The sequence below is a fragment of the Lates calcarifer genome, linkage group LG19, assembly GCF_001640805.2.
Source record: "Lates calcarifer isolate ASB-BC8 linkage group LG19, TLL_Latcal_v3, whole genome shotgun sequence".
NCBI lineage: Eukaryota > Metazoa > Chordata > Actinopteri > Centropomidae > Lates > Lates calcarifer.
Window position 1 is genome coordinate 9,924,240 of NC_066851.1, and position 20,353 is coordinate 9,944,592.

Here is a 20,353-nt window from a genome sequence, read left to right on the forward strand (position 1 = left end):
GGACAAAGCTTTTACATTCAAACTCGTACTTTGTCTTTTTCCTCAGGTTGTGATGCCGCCCCATTTGGAGAAGGTCCGTGACAAACTGGCTGAGAACATTCATGAACTGTGGGGCATGAATAAGATCGAGCTGGGCTGGTCATATGGCAAGGTGAGAAATATGTAGATTGTTCCTTTACTTATATAATTCTCTTACAACAAGATCATCACTCTGTATCCGGATATAAAAAGCATAATCCATACCTTTTGCCATGTTTGTGGAGAAGTAAACACCACAATTACACATTTTCGGAACAGATTTGAGTTAAAAACCAGCTTGAAATGCATTAATCGTTTGTAGTGTTAGAATTTAACCATCACAAAAGCCTGTACGTCATCTTGCTTTCTCTTTTATAATTTGCGGTTCACACCAAAAAGAGGGTAAGTGGAAAGAACACTCATTTCCCATGTTCGATGCTTTTCATACCACTCATTTAGATGCCTCATTCCAGTTTGTTTGTAGGTAGCACAGTCATTGTGTTTGTGTTTTAGTATACAATAAGTCATGAATTATAAAGTGTTGTTTCACCCAAGGGCAGAACAGGATGTTTTGGCAATTTCAGCGCACCAATAAACCAAGAGGGGAAAGCCTGTATTGTGTTTAATTGTCTGCATTTAGTTTTTCCTTATTTGAAAGAAAAGTCAATGGAATGTCCAACTGACTCTTTATAGACATAATCCGTTATCTAAATGTAAACACAATGGTCACCTCACCATCAATGTTCACAACAGAGCACAGGAACCTGCTGTCACGCTTGAACAGATTGATAGGTATTTTTACAGAACACTTAAATCTAAGTTAATATATTTTCTGATGCAGTTAAAGCCATAAAAATGTAGATTGTTAGCTTAGCTTACAGCCTGGAAGTAAGGGGAAACAGCAAGCCTGGCTCTGTCTACAGGTAACAAAATCAGTCCACCAGCAACTAAAGCTCATTAATAAACACTATATATATTGATTGTTTGACACCAAAGTGTAAAACTAAATGTTGCAGTTTTACAGGGGGTTACATTCTGGACTTTTTCTAAGCTGTGACCAGTAACTATTCAATTCAGTTCAGTTTTATTTATATAGCGCCAAATCACAACAAAAATCATCTCAAGGCACTTTTCATATATAGCAGGTCTAGACCATACTCTTTAGATTATTATAATTAAAGAGAGAGACACAGATAGAGAATAGGGACAGGAGAACATAGCATAATGCAGATAGCATATAAAAATATAAATTGATATCAGTAATACAATAGTAGTAATCATAGACAGTTAAAATGGTGATTACAAGTAACAGTAATACTAGAAGCAGCACTAACAATTTTTTAAGTATAGCAGCAGGTGTTGAGTGGGGTTGTAAGAGCTGCAGGAGGCCTGTCATCACAAATCAGACTCTACAGCTCCAGAGTCAGTCTGTGAGCTAACTATGGAGCTAGAGGCGAGAGGCAGTTAGTTTAGCTTAGCATAAAGACCAGAAGCAAGGAGAAACAGCTAGCTTGGCTCGGTCCAAAGTTCAAAAGTACAACCAGCAGAGACTCTGGGAAACTGAAACTCCAAAGAAACCACACACAACATGTTCATTAGTGAGCTTTAGAGGTGTTAATGTTTTTGTTTGTTTGTTTGTTTTTACTTTGGACAGAGCCAAGCTAGTTAGCTAGCTGTTTCTCCTGCTGTCAGTCTTTGCTAAGCTAATCGCCTCCTGGCACCAGCTTCATGTAGTGTACTTAACAGACAGGCAGGGTGATGTCAGTTTTCTCGCCTAACTCTCAGCAAGAAAGCTAAGTGGAGTATTTCCCAATAAAGTCGGTTGAAAAACACTTACCATCAATTTATATCATGAAGGATACTGATAATTTGTCCTTGTCTACAAAAGACTCAATGATGTCTGTCTTGGTTTATTGTACATTAGCGAAAGGATAACGCCAAAATTACCTGTTTTGCCCTTGAAGGAACAGATAACACAAATACCAATATGGAACACAGCTCTTATGTCTATAATACAAACATACATATGAGAATCCTCCCTCTATCGCTAACAGTGCAAGCTTTTATATAGGCCTTCACCTTGTCCAGTTCCTCAGCAGAATCTCTAATTTAGCATTTTGTTGTCAAGAAGTTTTCTCTACTTAAACTGAGGGGGTCAGAGCACAAACGATGTGTCAGTCAGTGGTAACAGCTACCCATAGTATTTGATGTAATAGTGGATGTGGTTCCACTGCACTGCTTATTCTGGGCACTGTAGCTGTTATTCAATGTGATTAATTACAGCTGCATTCACAGTAGATGTCCTACGGCAGAGGGAATAAATAAAGTATTGTCTATTATTTAGTCCTGGTTGCTTATAAATACCTTTTTCATTTGTTGTTTGTTCCACAAATATAATTCTGGAAGAGGAAGACCTGCCAGAGAAGAGATTTCCCATAGAGTTCTTGTACTATTCACAAAAGAGCTGGCTGGTGTTCATTGGACCCACACACACACACACACAGAGCTGCATATCTGTGCATAGCCCTGCATGTTTTCTTGGTAAACATCCGCCATTGCCATGCCGCCTCCTCTGAGCAGCATTGCCAAGGGATTATTTGGCATCAAGTGCAGCCTCGAGGGAGGCATTACACCTCTCACTTGGTATTCCAGTTGTGCACCTTTCTATCTCCTCCAAGAAAACATGCTCCCTTGTTCCTCTTTCATAACATGTTCACTAGACTAGACTGTCTTATCACTGCAACCAGTAGCACCCTGTACTCAGACCACATTCCTGTTCCCTTGTAAGTTCACAATGACATTGACTGTAAGTAAGGCTGTGAATTTCATATGCATATATTTAGTAAACTTTCCCACATGGTGCACATACTATACTTATGGAGCTACTGAAGAGCAATACTGAAGGCTACAGAGGAGAGCTGAAAAATGATTTCAGTGACTGTTCTTTCTCTCACAGATAAGGGATGATAATAAACGGCAGCATCCATGCCTGGTGGATTTCTCCAAGCTGCCAGAAACGGAAAAGAACTACAATCTGCAGATGTCAACAGAAACTCTGAAGTATGTTGAGCATTATGGATTGATTTTCTCCAAGGCCCGTACTTTTATGTTTGAAGAGAGGAAGAAAGAGAATGTGGGAAGGAGTCAAATACAGAACCAGACAGATTAATTACAGATAAGCTGTTTTGTTTGATTTAAATTGTTGTTTATGAGCATTAATAAGGAACATCGCATAAGTAATTAGAAGTAGTTAAGACTAGGTCAGTCAGCTCACTGAACTCAACATTGAATATATTATTTTGTCAATGTAGAATATGTACAGTGTTGATGTTGGCTGCCTGAACTATCCCGCAGGCTTTGCTTCATTTTAGACTTTGATGTTTTATTTACACAGGAGAATAGTCAGCATTATTATTTGTAACCACTGTTTGTTTAATACAGTAATACTGAAATACATAAAATACCTTATCTAATTTCTGTCTGGCAGTAAACCTCAATCTCTGATATCCTGTATATTTGTAGAACAAGAACATAGAGTCTATTTGTTGTGAAATTCATCAGATGAGTCACTAATGGACAGCTGAGTTTGTTGTTGAGTCCAAAATTATGAATTATAACTTAACATTTGTACATACACACGTACAGTATATACTTATTTATATCTGTTCTGCCACTCACACCCCACACACCACACAAGAACACTTTCTGGAAGGGTTTGGTTATATTTTCTTTAAGATAAGAATAAATACAATAAATAAAACATGCCTGTTGTCAGCTAGATGTCCTAGCTAGATGCTCTTGAGGTTTAAATTATCATTAACATTTTTATTGTTGCACCACCAAACAAATCTTACTCAAAGTCCATGATCCTTTTCCACTTGTCAGTGCTGTAGACAACATTCGGGTCTGCTCATAACAGTCCCAGTGAGACCTATTACAAGTGCTTTACATAAATGCTCTTTAAATGATAAAGGAGAACATTGAGGTTTGCTGCGATTAATCTTGATCTGCTGCAGTGTGGAAGACACATCTGGGTTGACACTGATGGGTTTCTGAGTGACATCAAACTCATTTTTACTGCCATTCTGTCCTCTCGTAAGGTGTGAAGAAAATTTGTCAGAGGCACTTCACACCTACTGTGTTCCTCTGGGTATTCCTTGGCCTTTTTCTCCCGACAGATTAGGACATGCACAATTTAACCCATCACTGCTGCGTTTGAACACTCCCAACCCCTCTATGGCGGCTGTTGGATCTACATGTACTGTTAAATCAAAAGTAATGTCGAGGTGTGGATTAAGTACATTCTGAACTGCATGTTGTGTTTTTTTCCCCACAGGACCCTGCTGGCATTGGGTTGCCGTGTAGTTCAGGTGAATCCAAATGCTGAGGACTCCCTCAAGAAGATAAAACTCCCGAAGAAGTAAGAGCACATGTTATATTAACTGTATAAATGTTATCAGAATGCATTTCTCATCCAAACATAGCTCATTGAAATGAGCTAAACATATAAAACACCAGGCTCAAGATGAGATGGTAAATCAAACAGCATGTGAAACCCGGTGATCATTGAAAAATGTCCAGTTATATGAAAAAAAAAAAAGTACTGTTAAGTACTATATTTACTGCCATAAAAATTTATATCAAGCTATAAATGTGGGTAAACTAGTCCTGGTGGATTTACCCTTTAGTACAGCCATAACTGAGGGAAAATGGTTTTTTTTTTCCTATAGCTACATGATGTCCAATGGATATAAGCCATCCCCTTTGGACCTATCTGACATAAAACTGACTCCAGGTCAGGAGCTGCTGGTGGACAAACTGGCAGAGAACGCTCACAATGTGTGGGCCAAGGATCGCATCAAACAGGGATGGACCTATGGCATTCAGCAGGTACACTGGTGTATTCATGTGCAGTATGTTGGGAAGACTTTTATTAAGGTTTAAGCTTTACTTTCAGATATAATTAAGGAAACAAGTCTATTTTCTTGATACATAAAGAAATGCGCCAAAGTTTTTTTCTTCCTCCTGTTTCTAGCTTTGCTGCTGTCTTTTTAATGTACCCAGTTTCTCCTTCATGGTTCATTAATCTACCTCCCACACAGTCTATACCTTACCAGCGCATGTCAGACAGTTTGTTTAGTCTGACATTTCCTAGCTATAAGTCATTTTTCAATACACAGCAGTATTCTGCAGTAAAGGGCAACAAGCCACAGAACATATTGCACAGAACATATTGGATACAGCATGTCCCCTTTCATCTGTTGACCAAGCAAATGCTAAAACTGCATAGTGCAATCACTCTTGCTACATTAGGTGAGTAAAGGCTCATCATTTTAGAAATGATATGGGAACAATAGGAGACTTTCTTTTTGAATGCTGGTCCCTGAAAGCAAAAAATAAGTGAAAATCATATACCACATAGAAAAGACTTAAATAATATTTATGTAAACTGGTTATTTTTCCATTTGTCCTTTCTGTGAACCTCTAACCAATATGGCTAAGGTTATCTTTCCAAAATGATTTCTTAAGGTAATATTTACGTTATAGTTTATGTTAGCACTCAATTCGACCTTTTAACTGTATAGTATAGTTTGCTAATTAAACTTAATTGACATTACATGACCTTGATGAAATGCTGGAAGTCGTAGTCATAGTTTACACAAGACCAAACAACTGACCAGCGCTTTGGAAAAATGTCACCAGGTTTTCAATCAAGCCCTCCAGCAATGGGAGAGGTATTATGACTAAGCAAACAGCTTAATAAGCAAAGCAGGATTATTTCAAATGAACTGCTATTAGTATTAATATGATACCTCCATGTTTTTCTCCTTGGCCCCCAGTGGGAGTATTTTGAAATGGGAAATGATGCAGGAAACATAGGAAAGTGATGAGCAGCAGTAGCCCAGTGGCAATAAATGGCCAATTAACTTCTCAATTACTGCGATTGACAGCCCAGTTGTAGCAAACACAACATTTGTACAACTGAGCTGGCTCCCTTGAGCAGGCCTACAACTGATGAAATAAGCAGGGATAGTTGGGCTTGGGGTGGGGAGTGCGGTGGGTGGTTGGGGGTGGTGTTACTACAATAAAATTGCCTCTAACTGCCTCCTCTCCCTGCAGGATCTGAAGAGTAAGCGTAACCCTCGCCTGGTTCCCTATGTTCTGCTGGATGAGCGAACCAAGAAGTCAAACAGGGACAGCCTGCGGGAGGCTATCCGCACTCTGATCGGCTATGGATACAACATCGAGCCCTCGGACCAGGAAAGTGGTGAGTTTGACTCTTGGGTGTGTGCCCTTCAAAATGCGCAGACATTCAAATTATACAAGGCATAAAAATAGATAAAATGCTTGAATAGGGAAAAACGTTATGTCCTGACAAGTGTGACTTAATTTTCCAGTCCAGATAAAGGATTCTGCCTCCCACTCCCTTTCAGGCTACAGTGAAAAAGAATTTGAAACGATTGCCTTAAACTTCACCCAGTGTTTGCAATCAATGGTTCCATTATTGGTTTCCTTATTTGTTGGAGGGGATTCTGATGGTTCTGAAGCAGCAGTCTAAAATCAGACACTGTGGCTATTCTTCCCTCCCTGTAGGACAAGTGGCTGAGCGGCTCAGCATCGACAAGATCCGCTTCTTCAGAGTAGAGAGGACGTATGCAGTGAAGACTGGGAAATGGTACTTTGAATTTGAGGCTGTGACAGGAGGAGACATGAGAGTGGGCTGGGCCAGACCTGGGTGTAAGCCAGATGTGGAACTTGGCACAGACGAGCTTGCTTTTGTCTTTGATGGATATAGGGTAAGCTGTTTCCAACCTAACTTAACTAATGTTGACATAATCACTCACACTGTATTTCACTGCACTACCCAACAGTCACAATTTTGCCAGCACTGTTGGGGGTTGCAATGTTGTTGAATCAAGTGTCATTTTCTTTATACTAGCAAACTGACTTATCTTATTCCCTTATCTAAACACTTCTTGAACTCCATGAAACAGATGGAGACATGAACAGAGACTAAAATTCCGTAATTTCCGGACTATTGAGCGCACCTGACTATAAGCCGCACCCACTAAATTTAAAAAGAAAAAAAAAGTACATATACAGGCTGCACTTGTCTATAAGCCGCAGGTGTCTAAATGTTTTTGCGGCATAAAGCTCTTTACCCCGTAAAAATCTATAAATTAGCTGCATCATTGTTTAAGCCGCAAGTTTCAGAGTGTGTGAAAAAAGTAGTCCGGAAATTACGGTAAGTTGAACCCCATGAGTTTCACGAAAAGTAACAGGTGTCAAGACTAAAAATATAGATTTAAAGGAGGTACTTTTAAGTTTTGCTGTTGCTACATAGCTAATGTTAGCATAGTCAGTTGTTTACTTGCCAGTCTAGAGTTTAGCATCAAACTTCATTCATTACTTGCCAAGGGCTGTCTCCAGCAGTATAAAGCAGCAGTGATATTTTGCCTCTAGTTCTATCATTTCTTTTCTTCTGCTGAATTTGGCATGCTAACAAGCTAGCTGTGACCTGGCCTGCCCGCCTTGTCACTTCCTGATAGTGACTCACTCACATACTGCCCTAAAGAAGTAGTGCTGCTCAGAGGGTGTATTCTAACCTCTGGTATTGTAAACACAGTGATAGCTAAAGCTCTTGGCAAGAAGACACATTCAGCAGCAGAGTAAACTTACAAATAGCCCCTTTAATGACATGTTATGTTTGCCTGATTTTGTACTCTGTATGCTATGCTCTGTTTCTAAGTGTCTTATGTGTGCTTTTATGTTCATAGGGTCATTGTTTGAACATGGGCAGCCGTTTATTCGGGCGCTGCTGGCATGCTGGGGACGTGGTGGGCTGTATGATCAACATGGAGGACAAGTCCATGATCTTCACCCTTAATGGAGAGATCCTCATCACAACCAAGGGCTCTGAACTCTGCTTCACAGACTTTGAAACAGAGGATGGTGAGAAATTGTGTGTGTGTGTAAATGTGGATATGATGTGTGTAGTTACAGAGCCAGTTATAGAAGTTGAAGGTCAGGGAGTGTCAGACTGATAAGATGATTGTCGAAAAAGAGTTGTCGGTCGTATGTCCTCGACATCCTCCACTCATCTTTCAATAAAGCCTTCACATGCAGAGCAGGGAGCATTAACCTGGAATGACCATGCTAGGGATATAAGTGAAAAATAAGTGGCTCCTTGTAACGAAATCACCCTTATTTAATGTGACACTTGTAAATTGCAAAAGCTGGATTGATTTTCCCTCCCTCCCTGCTGTCTGTGTTCTTAAAGGCTTTTTTTCTCTCTCTCTCTTCTCTTTTCTCTTCTCTCTCCTCCCTTTACTTCCTCTGGCTGCCCTTCAGGGTTCATTCCTGTGTGTAGTCTCGGGCTGGCTCAGGTGGGTCGTATGAATCTGGGGAAAGACGCTAGCACCTTCAAGTACTACACCATGTGCGGCCTTCAGGAAGGGTTTGAACCCTACGCTGTCAACATGAACAGAGAGGTCACCATGTGGTTCAGCAAACGTCTGCCTACTTTTGTCAATGTGCCGAAGGACCACAACCACATTGCAGTAAGAACAAAAGCAGAAAAACACACATTTTTAAGAAAATTGGTGACGGGATGAAAACGGATGAAGACTTTTTCCACTCTCCTCAGGTAACCAGGATTGACGGCACCGTCGACAGCCCCCCGTGTCTTAAAGTGACCCACAAGACATTTGGCACCCAGAACAGTAATGCTGACATGGTGTTTTGTCGTCTCAGCATGCCTGTAGAGTTCCATTCCTCCTTCAAGTCCAGTCCAGTTGTAGACATGAACGGAGTGCACGAGGAGGACACACTTAAAGTCAAACACAGGTGCTCATCAGCCCAGAGTCATGAATTTGTGCTGTACTGCAAGCATTTCTGAATTGAATTTCAGGCTGAATTTCTGTTGGTGTGTTTATTTTGAAATAATATTTCTGTGGTCATGTGTGTTTTTTATCAGATACTTTATGATGGCTTTGAACATTATTCAGCCAATCAGATCAGAAGACCAAAACTCTTAACCTTAATAGATGCAAAATGGTCCACAGCCTCAGCGCCCTGTAGTCTAGGTTCATACAGAACACACAATGTATATTTATTAATATCTATCAACCAGATGCTCTTGAACAGTATTGTTTATAATAACCATTTTCTAACTGTGGTTTCTGATTCCATTTTTACCTATGTTCTTAAAAGGTATCCATTGAGATCTGTGAGGCACAGTGATGAAAGCAGACGAGTGGACTACAGCAGCATCACTGTGGTACCGATTCATTGTTTGTTGCTAGTATGCTTTTTGGTTGCAGCACTTTCACAGTGTCGGCTAACTCCGATATGTGTCATTACAGTACTATCATTCAGTGAGGGTATTCGCTGGTCAGGACCCTGCTGGTGTGTGGGTTGGATGGGTTACCCCCGACTACCATTACTATAGCAACAATTTCAACCTCAGCAAAAACAGAACGGTGACCGTGACCCTTGGTGACGAGAGAGGACGGGTCCATGAGAGGTGAGGCTGTTTCTGGGAAACTTTTGGGTTGTGGCTGATGTATGCTTCACCAAAATGAATGAAAAGGCATGACTGATAAGTTACATTTTCACTTTGATAGTGTGAAGAGGAGTAACTGCTACATGGTGTGGGGTGGTGACGTGACCAATGCTGCTCACACCTCCAGTCGCAGCAATGTGGACTTGGAGATTGGCTGTCTGATAGACCTGGCCACCGGCCTGGTGACATTCACTGTCAACGGCAAAGAGATATCCACATCCTACCAGGTACTGAATGCATATGTTTAAATTAAAAGGAGTAAAACAGCCAAAATATGACCATGTTTGACTAGATATAGTTTCTACTGTTCAAGAAGACAACAGCAAGTTACAATGGGGAATAGTCATAAAGCCCACAACTGTCTTTACTTTTCAATATCTTTCAATATAATTGCAGGGAGTTTTATAACAGTAATAGACACTTTGTAAAGACTTGCAGAATGTGCAGTTTTACCTTTAAGCTTGCCTGTGATTTTGCCACTTCACCATTCTTTTGTACCTTCTACCATCTGTTCATTTACTGTATACTTCCATCCAGTCACAATCACAATCACTGCCTGTCTAACTGTCTGTCTACTCTGCTGTCTGTCAATCCATCTGCAGTTTATTCTGCTGACCTTGAGAATAAGTCATCTTCTGTCTTTGCATATTTCCCAAGCAGAGCAGTGACGTCTGTTATTGTTGAATTTCAGACTTCAAATTCGCCTGTTCAGAATGTACTCTGTGAACTAAATCTTAAAGAACCTTTCAAGGGGTATAATCTTCTTATGTTCCCCCTCTCTGAAATTGTGCGAGGCTTCACCCAGTGCTGAGTCATCCCACCAGCCGACACTCTTGAAAGATCATGCATACACTCACACACACACTCTAAGTTGTAGGGTTTCATGATGCATCATTAAGCTGCTTTCTGCAAGTCATGCTCTCTCTGTCCTGCTCAGGCTTTTGATGTGTGCTTCCTGTTTGGACCGTTTATTAATGTGCTGCTCTTTTCCCTGCTCCAGGTGGAACCAAACACTAAGCTCTTCCCTGCTGTGTTTGTGCGACCAACAAGCCCAAACCTCTTCCAGTTTGAGCTGGCTAAAATAAAGGTAGAGTCCCTTAATTGTTTCGTTATAACAATCTCACTGCATAAATGAGGTGCAATCGAAAAGTTGTAAGACTGCACTTATCACAAGCAAAAACCATACCTGATTTAAAGTTGGCCGCCATCCCCTTCGACGTAGTCACCTTGTGCAGTGATACACCACTTCCAGTGCTCCTGCCACGTTTTGAACACTCCCTGGGAGTTGCATCAAGCACCATCTGTGACTGCCGCTGGATCTCCTCCATTATGTCAAAACAGTGACCCTTCTGCTTGAATTTCATTTTGGGGAAGAGGAAGAAGTCACAGGGTGCAAAACTGAGTAGGGCTGGTGGAGCGATGGTTGTGTTGATGCAGCCATGCATGTTTAACGCGCAGTGAGAGGGCGTGTTGTCATGATGGAGCGCCCAGTTTCCATTGTGCTACACTTTCGGTCGTTTATGCATTATCTTCCTCAGATGCTCAGAACTGTGCAGTAGACTTGGCGTTGACTGTCTGACCCTGGGGATGAACTCTGGGTGCACAACCCACGAATGTCGAAGAAAATGACGAGCATGCTCTTTGTTGTGCTCCTGACCTGATGTACTGTTTTTTACAAATATTGCTTTAATAACTTCATCCATCCATGTTTGTTTGCCCTCTCCAGAATGCCATGCCTCTGTCATCAGCCATCTTTAAAAGCGAACACAAGAACCCAGTGCCACAGTGTCCACCCCGTCTGGATGTCCAGACCATTAATGCAGTGCTGTGGAGCCGCATGCCCAACACCTTTCTGAAGGTGGAAACAGCCAGGGTCAACGAAAGACACGGCTGGGTGGTCCAGTGTGTGGAGCCCCTGCAGATGTTGGCTGTACACATACCCGAGGAGAACAGGTACATTTGTCGATTAAATTTTTATTTCCTATTTTCAAATATCAAATTGGCAAAACCACAAATTGATGAATTAAAAGACATTATTATTAAATAGTAAAAAATAGGCTAAATCATAACATTAAAATGTCCTTCCAAAGATGTGTCGACATCATGGAGCTGTCAGAGCAGGAGGACATGAGGAAGTTCCACTACCACACCCTGAAGCTCTACTGCGCCCTCTGCGCTTTGGGCAACACCCGTGTGGCCCACGCCCTCTGCAGCCACCTCGACCAATCCCAGCTCCTATACACCATCGACAATCAGTACCTGTCGGGCATGTTACGTGAGGGCTTCTACAATGTCCTCATCAGCATCCACCTGGAGACCGCCAAGGAGGCACGACTCATGATGAAAGACGAGTTCATCATCCCCGTCACGGCCGAGACACGCTCCATTCGACTCTTTCCTGACGCTTCCAAAAAGCACCTGCCGCCGGGGGTGGGGCTAAGCACCTCGCTCAAACCACGTCTCAACTTTGCTCCGCCCTGTTTCATCAGCACCAAACGGGAACAGCATCTGTATAGTCCCCAAATCCCACTGGACGCACTGAAGGAGAAAGCAATTTTGATGCTGACTGAGGCTGTTCAAGGTGGAGGGCACCACATCCGAGACCCTGTGGGAGGAGGCGTTGAGTACCAGTTTGTGCCAATCCTGAAGCTCATTAGCACCTTGCTGACTATGGGCGTATTAGGGAGTGAGGATGTTCATAAAATCCTGCTGCTCATCGACCCGAATGTGTTCAGAGAGACACGTGAGGAGGGAACCACAGGGGCCACAGACAAAGAGGGACTTACAGGGGCAGAGGAGAAGGCAGTGGAAGCTGGGGAGGAGGAGGCGGCCAAAGAGGCTAAACAGCCGATGAAAGGACTGCTGGAAAAGAGGCTGCCTGAGCCCGTCAAACGACAGGTAATAATGAACACACATGATCGGAACCCGCATTACCTTAAACTTTAATGTAACCCACTGAAGGTAAATCACCCAAACATGTAAAATCAATGAACATCTTAATTCACAAATGCCAATTCACTTGCTAAAGACTAACACAGCTGTGCTCTCAATCACATGCTCCATAAGTGCTCCACTGTAATAGACCCATTCAGAAGTCAGTCACACATGAAGTGGCTCTGTCTCGTATCGAACATATAATCTCTTGGGTAAAAATGTCTGTTTAATAAATGAGATAATGTGAAGCCATAAAGGTTGTTTGTATGTATTCCTCTCAGACTTGCTGGTAACAGCTGCACGCAGCGGTGATGCAACAGTATTTGCTGTTTGTCTCCTCCCCTTGTCTGTTCCCCAGATGTGCGAGCTGCTTCACTATTTCTGCGACTGCGAGCTGAAGCACCGCATCGAGGCCATCGTGTCATTCTCTGACAACTTCGTCTCGAAGCTACAGTACAACCAGAAGTTCCGCTACAATGAGCTGATGCTTGCCCTCAACATGTCCGCCGCAGTGACAGCAAAGAAGACCAAAGAGTTCAGATCACCTCCTCAAGAACAGGTGAGATGAGGTTACAGTTGCCACTTTGAAAGATACTAAAAATGGCTGCAAACACTCATGTACTGTATATGGGTTAGTTTCAGGTCACCACCCAGTCTATGGTGCTAGCTACTAAAATTGCCAGTTGTTCCCAGAGTGGGTACTGCAGTTTTCTCCACTGTACTAAACATACTTATTACACATCACCACATCAAAAATCCAGGCAACATTTTCAATAACTATATTGTTATGTTATATATTATATAATATGGAATTTATGTTACATACATTTTTCAAACATATCAAAGAAATAAACAATAAACACCAAAGTCTCCACACAGGTAAAGCAATGCAGTGCCTAATGCCAAGTGTGTCTTTTGCCATACATTATGGTACATTAAGCCATGCTATATGGATGGATGGATGCAGTAAAGCTAACTGGAGAGTTAGGAAGGTGTCAATCAAACACAGTCTGCACAGTCCCACACACTCTAATCATCCAAAACAAGTGAAATCACCTGTGTGGGTGGACAGTGTGCAGGGGCTTTAATTTCATTCATTGTTTATTTTAAGTTCAGTTTATTTGCACAGAAAAAGAGTGTATGCCTGAAGTATTTGAAATCATGCTGTATATTAACTAATATCAGTATGTCATATGTGACTTACTGGGTGGCGGAGGTGTGGTACACAAGGAGGGGTCCCGTAAATAAACACAAATCTACACTGTCAAGAAAACTACACCATTCACTCCCCTGTGTGTAATAAGAAGCTACATTTGCTGCTCCAAACTGGGTGGAATGTAAGGTAACACCACTTTTCACCAACTTCGTGCTCCATTTTGACTTCTTTAATAAAAATTAGCACCTCCATCCATGTGATTCTGTCAGCTCTCACATCTGCCATCTGATCTTGTTGACACTCGTGACATAAAGGTGTAAATCAGCCACAGAGGGTAAATTCTCGGGACTGTGCCTCATTTAGAGCTGATGAATTTGAACAGTAAAGTGCCACATGAATCTGAAATGACTGACCACAAAGCCTGCAGGCCCACTGTTTCAAATGATGCATGTAACTAGATGATTCATTACATAACTTCTGTAATTTTCCACATACATGGCTGATTGCTTTCCAGCTTTTCATCCTTAGATTCCATTTTGTTTTTTTGTGAATGCTGACTTCCCTCATTTTGCCACAAGAATGAGACCTGGTGCCTCCCTCTAAGTGTTCCTGAAAGCCTCAAGGTGAATTCATCGTTCCTGTCTGTGGTGCCTTTGCTCCTCCTACAGACAGCATCCCTGTGGGGGTCACAGCTGGGGATAGAGTTCTGCGCTTCACAGCTACTTTAATGACTTGTCATGGCATCCATCGTTTTCTGAGTGCTGAGGGAGAATCAGCCGCTTAAGCTGATTTTTTCTTTCTGTGACTCTTACAATTAGATCACATCATGTTCAGATTGCTATCAGTCATGAGACAAGGACCATTGCATTACTCATTTATATTTATACACTTGTCTGATTTCATATGTGTTCATACTGTGTTTTAGATCAACATGCTGCTGACCTTTAGTATGGGCGAGGACTGTCCATGTCCAACGGACATCCAGGAGGAACTCTACGATTTCCACAACCAGCTGCAGCTCCACTGTGGTGAGATGCAGACCTCGCAAAACCTTTATGAGCTGCTTTATTGGTTACGTTTATCAGGAAACATGCTTTTTTTTTTTTATTGTATCAAACGTGATATAATTTTTTTATATTGCTACGATTGATTTTAGAATTTATTGCAGACATTCAGAGACAGAAAAAAATGAAGTGCTTTTCAAATGGAAAATGTGGTTGAGCTGCCATTGTGTCAACATCAGCTGAATTGTACAAGCACTTGCACTCAGAAATGCTTTCTTTTACCCGCTGCATCTCTCTCTCTCTGTCTCCCGGCAGAGGAGTTATAGTTCAGTGCCTCTCGATGTTTTGATAAATAATTGAACTGCCCAACCCTCCGCGGTGCCACCAATCTAATGGCAGTTTCATAGCACTGACCTGTCATGGCACCCTTCACGCAGAGAACAATAAAGAAAACTGACTTGAAATTGCCACAAAATAAGAGATACTGTATATCCTATACGACGCATCATACACATGACATGGCTAACCCCACAGGATGCCATACTCGGCAGAGATATTGCTTTAATATGCTCTGCGTGCTGTATATATAGTGTGTCTATCTGTTTGTGTTGTGCAGGAATCCCTATGGAGGAAGACGAAGATGAGCAAGATACGTCTATTAAAGGTCGCCTGCTAATGCTGGTGAACAAGATCAAAGGCCAGTCTCACAAAGCAGAGGAGCCCACAGAGAAGGAGCAAGCCGCGCCATGTGAGGAAATAACTGTTTTTATATCAATATTTAAATTAACACTGATGCTGTAGTACAAGCCTGGGTTTAAAAAAAAAAAAGATTTTATGTGGCTAATGTTTTATTTCCACTTGGAGTTCACATTCTAGTCACAAAGCATCAAACCAGTCATGTCATTGAAGTCAGTGTGTCCTGTTTCTATAACTGCTTTAAAAACACTTGTTTCTTTCCTGTAAAAGCACAAGCTCTGAACTCACATTTACAACCGAGTGCGTTCCACTTGTTTACGGTCTCTTTCACCTCTTTTTGTACAAGTTCCCTGCCTCTGTTCCTCGCTCAAAGGGAGAGGAGAGTTAAAAGCAGCTCCAGCGCCCCTCAGTCTTGCCTCAATTTGTCTGCTGGTGTCATGTGGACTGAGTCACCGGGTGGCAATCATTTCCATTTCAATTTCTTTTCAATTTCATTATGGTAATATGGATGCCGGTGGAGAAGAGGCTCTGGAGTGAAGATCTTTCTGTCAGCTGCTCCTGGGAGTCGAGAGAAGAGAGATGAAAAAAAAACATGGGTGATAAAAACCAAATCCTTCACCTGATTAAGCACGTAGACACATCCGTATGTGCATGAGGAAAACTACACAATCATGAGCGCACACACACACATACACAAACACACACACACACACACACAGAGGAACAAAAACCATTTCAATCACATCACTCAATAACTGGGGTGCCACAACAGAATAAATGTGGAACAAGTTGTATCAATTTCCACTCTATGTAAGGGACTACCAATCAAGTTGCTGATTGCAAATTATCACTTAACTGGTAAAAATACACTCCACCTTGGTCTGTTGGCCTTCAGTGTAGAAATCAGTTTGTTATCTGAACTTGCTGCTCACAGTTGGATGTTTCCAGTTTTATTTATTGGCCTATGTCTCCATTTATGGCAGCAATTTTTCATTAATATATGACCTTTCCTGAGAATTAGACTATTGGGGCAATAAAACAAGACACGTGTGTCTGCCTTTTATTGCTTAGATAGAGACTAACTAATGTGAAACAGGGTATTTTATTGCTTCTGAAAACCCTTCTAAGAAATCTTGCCACTGCCATGCCATCCCCGTCTATTCTTGAAAGTGATGCTGGCAACGAGAAGTGGCCAAATTGCAGATGGATAAATTTGGGCTGAAATATGTGTTGCAGACTGCAGACGCTGAAAGGCAATCTCTCCCCTGGGATTTGGTGTGTGACCCTGACGTGGACCATATATAAGACTACCGCACCGATCTCCAGAGGAGCAAGGCGGGATGAAAATAGAGGAGTGTGTGCTTTATCCTTAAAAGAGTGCTTTGGGTGGTGGTGGTGGTCCCAGCAGGGTCTTGTGTAAGGGCTGAGTGATTAGAGGACTGGTTTGTAGTGGCAGCTGCAGTTCAGGAGCATCACTTCTACTTCTGTCACTTCTGGAGGCGTCAGAAATCGAGTGAAGAGAATTGAAGAATAGAATGGGAATAAATCTCTGCAGGCAAATTCTCTTATCTGCTAAAATGACTCTGAATAATTTTGCAATTATATATCTTGGTAATAAGTGTTAAAACTTGCTTTTTTGACATTTTGCCTGTATTTGATAGCTGACTGTCTAGATAGGGGCAGGAAACAAGGGCAGCGAGAGACGGGAGCAATGGATGTTGTGGTGTCGCACCACACCTATTTGTACGTTTTGCTATTGCTACATAGCAATAGTGGTAGCATGAACAGCTGTTTACCTACCTATTTAAAAGAATAGTTGTACAGTTCAGCAGCAGGCTCTAGTTCTGTCACTTTTTTTGTTCTGTTGAAGTGCGCATGCTAACCAGCCCCAGCTCAGTCAGCCTGTCGTGTCACTTTCTGATAGCAACTCACTGTAGCGTCCAGACTACCCCAAAAAAGCAATGCTGCTCAGAGGGTGTATTCTAATCTCTTATACTGTAAACACAACAATGGCCAAACCTCTTGGCAAGCAACCATCACCACCACCTACTCCCAGCAAGAAGCCACAATGTTCTGCAGCAGAGAAAACTTACAAATAGGCCCTTTAACCATTAGACCCACCCACCCCCCGACACATGAGCGTGTCTCTGTTGTCATTCTGTTCTCTTGACGGTTCCAGTACCGCTAACAGACAAGAAAAGCAATGACAAAGATGTCAGCTAGCAAGCAAACATGAGTGTAAATGGTGTAGGATATAAACATTTTTTATTTGTTAGACCCAGCGGATACACTGTATGTGTTTTTTGGAGCGTCAAGTCAAGTTTTTATCCTTTATAAGAAAACTCAACAGGACACCTGATATAGTCGATATAGTTTTTGTTTTGTTTTACTTTGTTTGGAATTGGATGCACTTTGTTTGTTGGTACAATATGTGAGAAGTGAATGTGACAGTTGGTATGCATTTTGAAAACCAAAATAAAATCTTACATAAGACGAGGATTTGCCAGGAGCCAGGAGGATGGCTAAGACGTGATATATTCTGAACGTTTACCGCAGCTATAACTTCTCCTTCTTCCTGTCACATCATCCTGCTCAGTGAGACCCTGAAGATACAGAAGGCACCGTTGTCTTTGCTATTATTTCACAGGAGTTGATGTAAAAGGAGCACAGAAGTCATTTTCTTCATCTGATCTGATGGTTTATCCACCAGAAGCATTTAATGCTCAGACATGATGACTTGTCCTGAAGAAATGTGTGTGTGTTTGTGTGTATGAGAGAGCAAAGGGATTGTATGTGAAATCTCAGACCGTAAAAACTACTGGCTTCTATCAGTGTAACTCTAGATGGGTCAGATTTGTTTCTTGGGGTGTAGTGAGGGGGAAGTACTGGAGGGGTGTATTCAGGAGCAAAACAGACAGACAGATGGAGGGGGAAAGAGAGAGCAGTGTTTGATAGTGTGACAGAATGAGAGTCAGGTGTTGTGAAGCATGTTGGCTGAGAGGAAGAAATGTCACTTCTCATTTTGGAGCAAGCTGGTGCTTCTGCCCTTTCTCTGACACCCACGCAAACTCTCGGCGGCAGGATCGGTTACCGCTGACTGTGACATTTCTGCTCACTCCCCACCCATCACACACACACACACACACACACACACACACACACACACACACACACACACCCTTACACTGATTGACAGCCTGATGTCAAATAGTCTTTGGAGAACCAACAGATCCAATCAACCAAACTGACACAGGGGCCTTAAAAACACAATCACCTAATTGCAATACTTTTAAGCAAATCAATTGTGTGTAAATTGCTCAATCTTTTATGGTCCTGGGTTGTTTAATTGATGTCTTTCTGTGCTTTGTATTCATACCCCACTGAACAGACACAAATATGCTCGTACACCCTCACCCACACACCCTATTGATCCAGTTTTAATGAAGCCTTAAGGGTAACCCACATACGAGCTGTCCAAACAAATGCCTCCGTTTAACCACAGAAGCAGAATATCATAATGTAGAAAACTATTAATACATCGTCCACCTCCCCTCCCTTACTTCTTTACTTAACAGGGCTTCCTTTCCGGTCCACTGAGAACGTCGTGAATGAGCTCGCAAACTGTGTTTTTCTTTCCACAGAAAAGAAGAAAATAACTCTGACATAGTTGAAATGCAGCTGATTGCCTCTCCTTTAGAAGCAGAGGCTTGTAGAGGTGGCTCACACACGCCTACGGTCCTATTTGCTCGACTGAAGCCACGTGAAACGCTTTAAATGAGCTGTCTGTTTTTTATGTTGTTGTTCCGTGCTCAAGGTCTTATTTGCATCACTGAGCCGGTTTAGGAATGCAGCCTTTGAATTGCTCGAGCATTGCTTGTGTAAAAATGAGAGCAGCCAGTCAAGTAGAGGCCCTTTAACATCACTCTAATAGAGCTTTGTGTTAGGGTGTGTGTTAAGATTTGTGTGTGTGAAAAAGGAAGAAGTGCCTTAAGGAGGATTTTGTATCATGGTGTGACCCCAGCTTAATGGAAGGAAGGTTTCAGTATATTTTCCTCTAAGGCCAATGATATGCAGTGAGGATTACAAGACAATGCAGCAAGCACTTCACTGCCAGAGCAAGTCTTTCTCTGTCATTTGAAAAGTAAATCTTATCTTATTGTTTAAAATTAGAAAAGCCTGCATTATGTTAACAAACCCCCTTCATAATTACAAATTATATATCCACACATAGCTGCGCTTTCTTTATTTTAATCTGCATTATAAGTTTAGGGTTTACAACCATAAAGTCTGAATGAGTAGAGGAGATACTGAACCACAGTTACAGGGGCACAAACATGGTAGAGGGTTTTTTTTTTGCTTTGTCTTTTTTATCATCAAATGGGAATATCAGGGCTGTAGTAGTACTTTTTCTGTGGAAAATTAAGCCACAGTGCTGTGTCAACAGCTGTCACAGTGATATGGGGATCCTAAAATGCACACATAGAATCTGGAGACTTAGAGCTTTCAAACAATGTAGAGTTATTCAAAGTTGTGTGAAGACTGAAGTTCAGTCAATGACCAAAACACACCTGCAAGAGCACTACCATGGTGTGTTTTTAATATCATGAAAATTTGACATCTGTTTTTAGCAAATATGATAATTGTTATGGAGAAATGAAAGGAAAATATTGATCATCTCATCACCCAACTTTCTTTCCAGCTAATCTGAAGGAGCTGATCTCTCAGACGATGGTCAGCTGGGCCCAGGAATGTCACATCCAGGACCCAGAGCTCGTCCGGAAGATGTTCAGCCTGCTGAGGAGACAGTATGACAGCATCGGGGAGCTGCTTCGGGCCATGAGAAAGACTTATACCATCAGCGCCGCCTCGGTGCAGGACACCATCAACCTCTTGGCCTCACTGGGTCAGATCAGATCTCTGCTGTCTGTCCGCATGGGGAAAGAGGAGGAGAAGCTCATGATTGATGGACTTGGGTAGGTC

General features: G+C 41.9%; 1 protein-coding gene across 3 annotated transcripts in view; it reads left to right on the forward strand.

Annotated features, from left to right (window-relative positions):
- LOC108892522 (ryanodine receptor 3) overlaps window positions 1–20,353 on the forward strand; it is a 100,925-nt gene that overhangs the window by 44,165 nt on the left and 36,407 nt on the right. For all 3 annotated transcript variants that reach the window (XM_051077956.1, XM_051077958.1, XM_051077957.1), the window contains exons 21-39: window positions 47–151; window positions 2,975–3,078; window positions 4,355–4,438; window positions 4,749–4,908; window positions 6,139–6,286; window positions 6,613–6,815; window positions 7,797–7,971; window positions 8,371–8,579; window positions 8,666–8,865; window positions 9,232–9,298; window positions 9,384–9,544; window positions 9,645–9,810; window positions 10,584–10,670; window positions 11,310–11,536; window positions 11,674–12,481; window positions 12,876–13,076; window positions 14,599–14,701; window positions 15,294–15,425; window positions 20,073–20,346. In XM_051077956.1, coding sequence (XP_050933913.1) covers window positions 47–151; window positions 2,975–3,078; window positions 4,355–4,438; window positions 4,749–4,908; window positions 6,139–6,286; window positions 6,613–6,815; window positions 7,797–7,971; window positions 8,371–8,579; window positions 8,666–8,865; window positions 9,232–9,298; window positions 9,384–9,544; window positions 9,645–9,810; window positions 10,584–10,670; window positions 11,310–11,536; window positions 11,674–12,481; window positions 12,876–13,076; window positions 14,599–14,701; window positions 15,294–15,425; window positions 20,073–20,346 — 3,614 coding nt within the window. The remainder of the gene's footprint in view (window positions 1–46; window positions 152–2,974; window positions 3,079–4,354; window positions 4,439–4,748; window positions 4,909–6,138; window positions 6,287–6,612; window positions 6,816–7,796; window positions 7,972–8,370; window positions 8,580–8,665; window positions 8,866–9,231; window positions 9,299–9,383; window positions 9,545–9,644; window positions 9,811–10,583; window positions 10,671–11,309; window positions 11,537–11,673; window positions 12,482–12,875; window positions 13,077–14,598; window positions 14,702–15,293; window positions 15,426–20,072; window positions 20,347–20,353) is intronic.